A 10679-nucleotide genomic window follows, 5' to 3' on the forward strand; every position below is an offset into this window, starting at 1 on the left:
CGGTCATGTTGGTTTATAACACTGAGGTAATAAAGCTCAATAAAAACTCTTACGCTCTCGTTGACGAGACTTCCCTGACAATAACCGTCCATTCATTTGATATTGTCATCGTTGTCATAAAATTGTATTGGCTTTATAATTTCTATAAAAAAACCAACATCTGTGAGTCTTATCAGTAAGACGTATCCAAAAACATTTTTAAATAATTTAATCTCTATGTGATATTGAAATGAAAAAAAAAGTTCTATCGACTAACGTAGAGGTTTATATTGTTATTACTGTTAAATTTCGTCGGTAGTGTTGATATGGTAGTGACTCTATTTTAGAGGCAGAGTCATCCGCTTTGAAGTGTTATTACAAGCACAAAGACACAACAGCTTAAGTCACGAATTGATAGTGTAAAGAATTGACTTAATAATTCCACTGTAAAAAAGATGTAGCCATCACGGTCGGGGCTTCTGCATCTGATCATATTTATTAGACACTTTTTTATGTCGCTCTTAATAGATAACGAATGTAGTTTCACTGAAAATATAAATACAGTAAGTGTGATTTAGATTTAAGCAAAAGAATATCGTACATATGTTTAATTATATTGTAAATAATATTGAATATAAAAAGTAACAGCCTGTAACTATTGGGCTGAGGCCTCTTTTTATATTTTGAATAAGGTTTATAGTCCAGTCCACCACATAGATCCTCCTCCAACGATTTATGGATACAATTATGCCGAATTTACTTAAATTTCAAAGTTGCCTGCTAGTGTGGAACTGCTATCATTGGTTTAGTATCACGTGTTATGAACCACTTGCTCATCTCAGCTATGGAGATAATTTAAAATATAATATTACGATATTTTAAACTCACTTAGTTTTGTTAGTCCGTTAGTCACGACGCGAGTATTATTAAGCTGTTGCATCTTTTGTTTAAATCATCTTAACTAAAAACCATGACGAAATCAGCCACAAAAACGTTCCTTCCGAAAGAGTTTTTATATATTAATTCTTAAATGTTAAAAACTACATAGATTATATAATATGAATTAAAAAAGACCATATAAACTGCTACTGTAAGTTAAATAGTATGAAACAATTATAATGTCAAAAAAACAATAATATTCAGAACGTTGTAGCCACTCTCGAAGATATAAAGCCTTTCCCGTTTTCCTAAGAACCGACAATCACTTCCGACTTGTATAAAAACTTGGAACATCAACTGCTTGGTATCACATAGCTTCCTACCACCGGCCGTTAACTAAGTTTATCGACATGAAGACATTTGTAAGTTATTTAATATATTATATTAAGGTGTGGGTGCAAGTGTGAATTGTTCGGATTTTGAAATTCTTAAAACGATTAATCGTTAAAATTTTTTTTTCTGACCAAAAATAATTTTCCATTTTTCGAAATATCAATTTCAATGTGTGAGTTGACGTATGTGAGTATATTAATTAAGGTCTGCTCAATTTCTTTGTATGTGTGTCATTAATTTTTAAAAACTTTTTTGCGTGTCGCGTTGATATGGTTACGTAACAAGTGTATAAATATTTTAATTGTTATATAACGCTCATTGAAATAAGCGTTCTATTGTTATACAGAGGAAGAAAACCGACACCGGTAATGCGATTTAATCTGTTTACATTTTTATGACACTTACATAATCTATAAATAAAATTATATTTTAATTTGACAGAATAATAATAAAAAAAATAAAGCTTAAAAATACAACAAAAAGAAATATAACATTGTATAATTTTTTTTTGTTGTCGGTCCTTAAATTCGTTTTCGAAAAATATTTAGCATCAAATTTTAAAATTTTAAATAAAACAAAACCATACGAGCTATATGATTAAACCAAGTATTTTTTAACGTAAAAAGGTTACAAAGCTCGTATTATTTTCAAAGAAAATAAACGGCAACTAATATGTTATACAGGTAGGGATAGAAAACAAAATCCAAATAGTGATCTAGTATTTATATAATATTGTATCATTTGATTAAAAAATATAAAACTTGAAAATATCATACGGCATAATTAATTAACGGAAATAATTAAACTGGCAATTTAATTAATACAATAAACGTCGATATTGACACGTTTATAGATAAGTAATTATTAACCATAAAGCTAACCATGTATAAAAAAATATTATATTTAAAAAAAAAATCTATTCGATTTCTCATGTTGACCGTATTAAGATATATTAGTCGAGCTTTAAATATTTTCTCCAGTACAAAAATGTAGTGCGATAAAACTATTTTGAACCATTACTTTTTTAATTTGGACATAATATTGGATACAAAAATAGAACCTGTGTGTGTGTTTTAAAAAAATAAATAAAGAATGACAAGAGTTTCTTGTTCTCTTCGGTAGCGTCTACAAATAAAACAAATATTAAATATAAATTAGTCTTAAAAGATTACTATTTAAAAGTTCTTGCTTCTCGACTATATACATTATTGTATGACTGTAAGGACTATTAGTTTATTATAAATAAAGTAGGAACTAGAAAAAAATATAAGTTTTTATTATATCTTATACGTTCTCTTGTGATTGTTGTGTTTATTGCTTCGTTCACAATTTTTCAAACACCTTACTATCTAGATATATTATAACTAAGTTAGTTTAGTTTAGTTAGTTACCTAATGTTAGTTTAGTTTAGTTAGTTATCTGATGTTTAGCTGTGACGTAAAACGTAAAAATTCGCTTTCGCGTCTATGATGTCAGTTGGGATAATGAACATTTTTTTAATAATTATGATATGTCGGTGTCTCCTTTAGTGCAGGAACGGAGCTATTGATCGATGTGATTTTTTGCTTAGTGATGGTTTATTGGTCAAACAGAGATATAGGGTAGGTCAGTTACTAGATCTAAATCTCGAACTAATTACTTAATTTATAATTCAAACGAACGATATCAATTCGTAATTATATCATTCGACACAGCAACCGGAACATGCTATTAAATTAACTTAACAAAATATAAGTTTAATATTATATTTCATGTAATAACAGAACATTTCAATTTTAGGAGGATGCATTTAAACATTTAAACATTTTCAACTGTGAAATATACCGTGAGGTTTCTCATTTGCGTATGCAAACTTCAGTTGTACCGATTTTAAGATACGCTTGACGTATTTTGTGTTTGAATTTCGAATGAATTTAATATTCACTTTTTTTTATTTTGTTTACCATATAAGCGACGGCTAATTCTGTTCTTCCTTTGATAGTACAATTATTATCTCTGTTGTTTATTTAATTACTACTCATGTATATTATGAAGGCTTTTTTATAGATACAATACTTTTTAATATTATTATATTATTAATAGAAAAGCATGTAAAAGTCGAATTTGCGTCTAATTTCTTCCGGGCGTCTAGAATGTTCCATCAGACTATGATAGTGAGCAAATTGACGTTGTCCGAGTTGTGCACTTAAATATCCTGGATATCTATTTCTTTTTCAAAATGAAAACAATTAATTTTTATTTTGCTTACTCATAATTATAATATAAATGATTGTATTAATTACAAAAGTAAATATCACAAATAATTTAATATAATAAAACATTATACCAATTTTTTTTATATCGATATCAAAGCGATCCCATATTTTACTTAGCGTAAATAAATGGTAACACAAAATAGTGAAGGGAAAATCTCCAGTTTCAAAGTCGATTGAACGATTACTATTGCCCGGTTAGGAGCTCATCCATGTGAAAATCGACTGAGAATCCAATTTATTCCTATTTCAAAAGCACGAGTAGTAATGGGACTATATCGATATATTGACGTATATTGTTGCGGTATCTTATCCATTTAGGGATGTAAGCTGGGATGATTTGTGTCAAAATAATTCTATACGATATAATATTATAAATTAATTCTATTACATGTGTGGGGTAGAATAATAACTGATATGCTGATATTGATTTTATTTGGATTGAAGATATTTTATCTCTAAAGAAATGCATTTGCTTTAAAAAACGCAAAACTTTTAAAAAAATATTGTAATATTTAAAATCTTGATATTTTCAGCTAGTTAAACTAAGCTCAAAACTAAGATCAAAATGGCGGCAGATGATTACAAAAAAATTTAAAAAGTTTTTTTTTTTCCAGTTTATTTTAATTTTAAAAGTCTTAATGTATAGTTATATTATATAAGATTCGTAGTATTCATCTAGTATAGAATAAGGCCATTAGAAACGAGAGTGAAATTACTATAAAAACTAAAAAGATTCTCTACAATGTCGATTACGTCCAAGAGAAAGAAAGCTATTAATATCATATATAATAAAGTGTGATTTAAGTTGGTAACTCTTTATAAAACTCAATCGTTAATGTCTTTATCGTGTACATATTATCGATACATTTAAAACGAAAACTTTTACGTTTACCGTAACGCGAAAAAACCAGAAACGTATTCATATTCAAGCATTATTATTATTCAACAGGCCCTTATATAAGATCTTTGAATCGACATTTCATAATAATATATTAAGTGCAAGAATACCTAAGAATCAGGAGATACTTTATTCACCAATTACGTATATTAATTAAATATAATTAAATTAATTTATCGGATCCGAAAATCAACAAATACTTAATCATACTAACATTGTATAACCCAGTGTTGTTTGCAACGAATCGATAATAAATAAGTTAACAGACATCACTAGGATTAAGGCAAGTGGTTTAATTTACGAATTCATGTGACAAGTTCCTACTTTGTCCAATAAACTAACTTAATATTTACGACATCAGAAAATAAAAATATTTTATAAATTGTTAAATGTCTAAAAACTCAGTGTGAAAGTGAACGGCGAGTAACGTAATAAAAATCATTAATATAAATATGTCTTAATTAATTTTTTAAACCGAATAAGGACATTGGGTTCAATTTACTCGTAGATAGTTGAGAATACGAGTACAAAATTATATGGATTTTTTTAATGATTCATCGCGATTACTTAACTCTGCTGTTTTTAGGTTACTTCACTCAGCCTACCATTGATGATTGTGGTATATTAACCAGCGGTGGTATCTAATCAGACGTGTTTCCATTTATATCACAAAACAAAGATGGTCACTTAACTACTTTATTGTTCTATCCATCATTATTCTACGAAAACCCTAGAGGGCATTTAAGTTTTTAATCTCAGGTCAACACATCATGTTTGCACATAAAGATGCAAAATGGAAGCGATTTGCAAATTAGGGTCAATAAACTTTACCCCAAATAAATCCAACTTCCAAGCGAAACGTCAATTAGATTTAATAATATCATTAAAAAAGAAATTCAGAGTCCATTCATATGCATAACATTAACTGACAAGAGCACTTTCTCCATTGTGAACTAGGTCTTAGCGTTTAGACTAAACTAATCTAGCCAACTCGTTTGCACGAGAAAGGCCGGTAAAAGGGACGTTCACTAATGCTTATATATTTAATAGCTGTCTGTGAATTCCATTTTACTTTCGGACGTGTATTTATCAAAATCTGTGTCCAGTTCGAAGTCAAAATGGTTCGCATAGTAATATAAAATAGCCTGGCAAGTGTAAGGAACTTGATTAGACAGGGTTCCATGTTGTTTTTTTCCACGCGAATTAAATGTTAAGAATTTGGGATTTAGATTATACCTTAATTTATCAAAACGAGCAATTTTTGTCAATACATAAAATAATAATATCTTGGGGGTAGATAGATATCTACTTGTATCTAGAGTAAAATTAGATAATTTTCACTCTAGATATTAGCTCCAGCATCGTAATATGTACCTGTTTGGGTCACTAACTTTATACATATATGCTAAATTCCTCTAGAATGTAATCTTTAAAATCTGCAATATATAAGAGATTTAAATTACTATTTACATAATAATATTGGCCGCATACATTTACTCCATTGTTCTTAAATAGATTTACAAAGATAGCGAAGTTTAAGACAACGCCTTCTATCGACGAAAAGATCAAAGGTGCGGAATTCAATGTTTATATCCTTTGTGATAGGAATAAGAAAGTTAATTTCTCGACTCAGCCATGTGTACGGAACGCACAGCTTAAAACATGATAATCCTGTTCGAACAAATAGCACCAAATTCATACTAATAAAATTACGCAGAGGGCCACTATTTGAATCTTAGACGATGTACTATTTAAATTGAAAGAGTTTTTAACTATTAAGGATGTTTTAAGTGTTGCCATCCCTGACTTGTTACGATTATATTACGAAAAGTTACTCGTGTTATGTAAGATAACATTGTTACAATAAGTTCAATGGCATAACGAGTTCAGTAGACCGTGACGTTATTCATTCGAATTTAGGGATCAATTGAAAGTGTGACAAACCAAAAGCTAATACCTAAATCAATTTATTCGACAAAGTTATATTGGTTGGTTCGTTTATTTTACAAGTATATTTTTAGTAATTGATTTTTAATTATTTCACACGTGAACTCAATGAATCGTAAATCAGTTGCTTATTTATTATATTCTCGTTTTATTTGTGTTACGATACTGACAGTTGTAAGATACTTTCATATACTGTATGTCTAATCAATCGATTATGATGACGTCGACATTATGCGAACCCGCATTTATTTCTGAATTAGTAAACCAATTTAATAAGAGCTGTTGCGCATTCCTTTTTAACATTTTAAAATTAATACAAGTTCTAGGCAATAACTAGCTTGGAGTCGTATATTAAATGGCTCAGACGTTCTGGCTCTTTTCGATGGAAACGATGCCTAATCGATCGGTGGCAGTATATGTCATTTCTAATTTTTATTATAAATTCACACATTAAAGATCTTCAAAAAAATACCACTTCCTAACCAAATTAAGTTTTTGTTTTCGAATCAAAATAAAAACTCGAAAACTTTGAGAGATCGACTGGGCAACCAGATTGTACATTATTTTGCATTTATTTCGGTAAATAAATTGAAGTATTGAACTCGTATAGATGATAGAAAAGCGTGGAATTTGTATTAGTTTATTTTCATAACATAACATAACATTACTGTGTATTTAAATTGGCGAAAAAGATTCACGTGAAGGTTCTTTTCGGTCGAAACTACATTCGGAACCGGTAGCTTTACATTTAAATCAATTATGTAACATGACTATTCAATAGTGCTTTTAAAAGCCTATTTAAAGCCTATAAAGTGGTTTTTTATCGATTGCCAGCAAAAAGTTATTATTATATTTCAATAAGCGTTAATGTTTTGACACGAAACAATTTTGACGACCTCCGTGGTCGAGTAGTGTGTACACCGGTTTTCATGGGTACGCCACTCTGAGGTCCCGGGTTCGATTCCCGGCCGAGTCGATGTAGAAAAAGTTCATTAGTTTTCTATGTTGTCTTGGGTCTGGGTGTTTGTGGTACCGTCGTTACTTCTGATTTCCATAACACAAGTGCTTTAGCTACTTACATTGGGATCAGAGTAATGTATGTGATGTTGTCCAATATTTATTTATTTATGTTTTCGATTATTTGTTTTTACATTTCTATGCTAAATAATATATATATTTTTTAAATTAAATATGATTTAATTCGAAGACAATTATATTTAAATCGAAATATACTGAAGTTATATCTCGAGATTTAAATAAAAAATCTCCCCAAAATTTACAACTGGCACATAAAAATAAAAACACTATTACCACAACTGCAATTAAAATTGTATTACTAAAATTCAGCTTGGAAAAAACACATCAAAATAGAGTTTATCTATTAAAATTATAGATTACACCAAACGGAGAGCTAGTCTGGGCTAATTTTTAAATTAAAAAAAAAATACTATGTAACAGTTATATAAAATTTCGGTACAGATTGTTATAGCTCTATATAAGTAACTCCATTATGCACAATGGACAAGCGATCGTGGTCTCAAAGTGAAAGGTTGAAATAAAACGATCCGAAGATTTTTTACATAAAAAACTGGCAACATTATTCAATAGCTATTATTTAAACGAAGTCTAAAAAACGGCAATGGGTGACTTTATTGAACACGGAAGTACATTTCAAAATAACCTGATTTTTTATTAACACTCACGTTAAATGGTATATCAATTAATATTCGCTATTCATAGGCCTTTAAAGATATGACCTTTGCCTCGTGAATTCTAACATCCCGCGTGTTAGGCAAAAGTGCTTTTGTTCTAATGAGCATTTTTTAACATACATTTTTAACTTCAATAAAGGAGAACGTTCTCCATTTGAATTGTCATATAAGTATATATTTTTTTTATTTATTATAGTTTCGATACAGGCCAGCCGTTATTGGATTAAATTATTTCATTTAAATGTGCCTGCATTTTATTGTGAGGCAGTCCGTATTTATATATTAACCGATTATGATTATTCCGTCTGCGTTGAGTTGAGCTCCAAGATAGTCTCAATTTGTTTCATATTGGAAATTGATATGTTTGACGCAAATAGCTTAAGACATATTGTATTTTTTTTAAACTTCTTTTATAATTCGAAGTATTTTATGTAACAGTTCATCCTTTCATTTATATATGTTGCTGTTGAAGAAATTAAAAAAAATATTCGTCTAAATAATTTCTTTGACTGCTTTTGGGATCACTCTTCCGTGTTCAATCTACTTACTTAGTAGCTACTAGTTGCCATGGCTACGTTATACAGTAAATTATATTGTATGATAATATTCAGCCACAAACCGTCTCTGAGATACGCTGAATATAATAGTACAAATTCATGTCAAAACATACAATGGTACCATTAGTACACATGGTATTTGAAAGATGTATATTCAAAAATTTAGGCGTCCTTGTCATAGGTATAGAAAATTTGACATACACAAATTGAAATTATATATATAATCTGTGATTTTATTCTCACTTAATTTACGAAAATTTAAAAACTATTTAAAATCGTTTAAAAGTTATACGCCACTGCATAGCGTCATACGCTGAAAGTTCGATTCGACGTCCTTAAAATTCATACTTTTTGAAGCACATTCGCGAACTAAAACCCGCTCCTCGGACTAATTTGCCGCGACTGAAACTTTCGTGTGGAGGTTTTAAAATTTGAGAGCCAGAACCGATGATTTACCGATCCGCTTGGCTAGCGATGCGTTCAATAATTGCCAATTAAATAAATTTAACGAGATTGCATCAGCGCTTTCCGCTCCCGGCCTATTTCTCTTCCCAACAATGCTTGACAATGAATTGCTTTTTGTTTAACTATATAAATGTCAGGCAAGTGTCGGCCTTACACAAAAAATGACAATATTGACACACATGACGTCAAAAATAGAAGCCCGATTTATGATATATTTTATTTATGATATTAAATACTTTTATATGAACAAAATTTATCGTTTCAACACAGACCATTAAAAAATACGTCGCAAAAAAAAGTTTTAAAATATATTTCACGTACGAATTTTTCTGATATAGATTAAAAAGATTTTAATAACAATTTCTTTGTTGCAGGTTTGTTTACTGGCGCTGGCAGTTGCCACTTGCAAGGCCGGATTTGACTCTGGATATGATCAAGGAAACAACGGGCTAGGAGATAATGGTGGAGGTTACCACTTCGCTGCTCCATCAGGCGGAGGAGGAGGTCATGACTTTTCTGGAGGACAAAATCACGATTTTTCTGGTGCTCAGGGCGGTCATGATTTCTCTGGTGGTCAAGGCGGTCATGACTTTTCTGGTGGTCAAAGCGGTCATGGATTTAATGGAGGACAAGAAGTTCACGACTTCTCCGGTGGTCAAGGCAATGATCATACCTTTGCGATCGCTCAAAACCAAGATTTCTCGGGACACGGTCAGCAAAACTTTGACGCTGGCGGCCACGGCGGCGAACAAAACTTTGGGGGAGATTCATATCTTCAAGCTGTTCATGACCTAGGACACAATTTTGGTGGTGGTGATGCTGGTCATGGTGGTTTTCAAGGTGATACATCTGGTCATGGTAATGAAGAAGGAAATGGAAATTACGGCGGACATAGTTTTGGAGGCCAAAGCGGTGGACATGGAAACAACGGACAACAAGGTTTTATCTTACAAGATGGCGGCCATGAATATGGTGACCAACACAACTTCGGACACGCTGAAGCTATTCCAGTGGGAGAACACATTGACGAGGAGCATCCCGTTGAAGTGCCTCTTTACAAACACGTGACTGTCCCTATCCACAAGCCGATTCACGTTAACGTACCCAAGCCTATCCTTATTGGCATTCCTCATCCTTATCCCGTCAAGGTTCCTGTTCACAAGCCCGTAGCTGTTCCCGTTGAAACTGAAATCTCTATTCCAATTGAAAAAGTAGTTCCATACCCCGTTGTTAAGCATGTCCCCTACCCAGTAGAAAAACACGTTCCCATTAAGATTGAGAAAACCGTAACAGTCCATGTTCCCCAGCCTTACCCTGTCAAAATCCCAGTGTACAAAACCATTCATCATAAAAGTCACCACTAATTATGCTGTATGTGTGCTTTAATGTGTGTGAGTTCCGTGCCTTGTAAATATTGTTAACTAATTTTAAGTCATTTTCAACGGTCTTCATGTTGTAGTTGATTTATTTATTATTAAGATTGTTGATGCTTTTTTTATGAATAATATACAATGTTACCATTTAATGAATTTGGTTTGATTTAAGATTTAATTTTTCCTGTTTTAATTTAAACTTATAAAATTATATGTTCCAA

The 10679-nt window shown here is 31.0% G+C and overlaps 1 protein-coding gene across 1 annotated transcript; it reads left to right on the plus strand.

Moving 5' to 3' along the window:
- Positions 1-1243: 1243 nt before the first annotated feature.
- On the plus strand, positions 1244-10449 carry LOC125072812 (glycine-rich cell wall structural protein 1.8-like). The gene is made up of 2 exons (XM_047683510.1): positions 1244-1280; positions 9460-10449. The coding sequence occupies exons 1-2, from the start codon at positions 1269-1271 to the stop codon at positions 10447-10449; spliced, it is 1002 nt and encodes a 333-aa protein (XP_047539466.1). The 5' UTR covers positions 1244-1268.
- Positions 10450-10679: the final 230 nt, after the last annotated feature.

Source organism: Vanessa atalanta, chromosome 22 (genome assembly GCF_905147765.1).
Source record: "Vanessa atalanta chromosome 22, ilVanAtal1.2, whole genome shotgun sequence".
Taxonomy (NCBI): Eukaryota; Metazoa; Arthropoda; class Insecta; order Lepidoptera; family Nymphalidae; genus Vanessa; species Vanessa atalanta.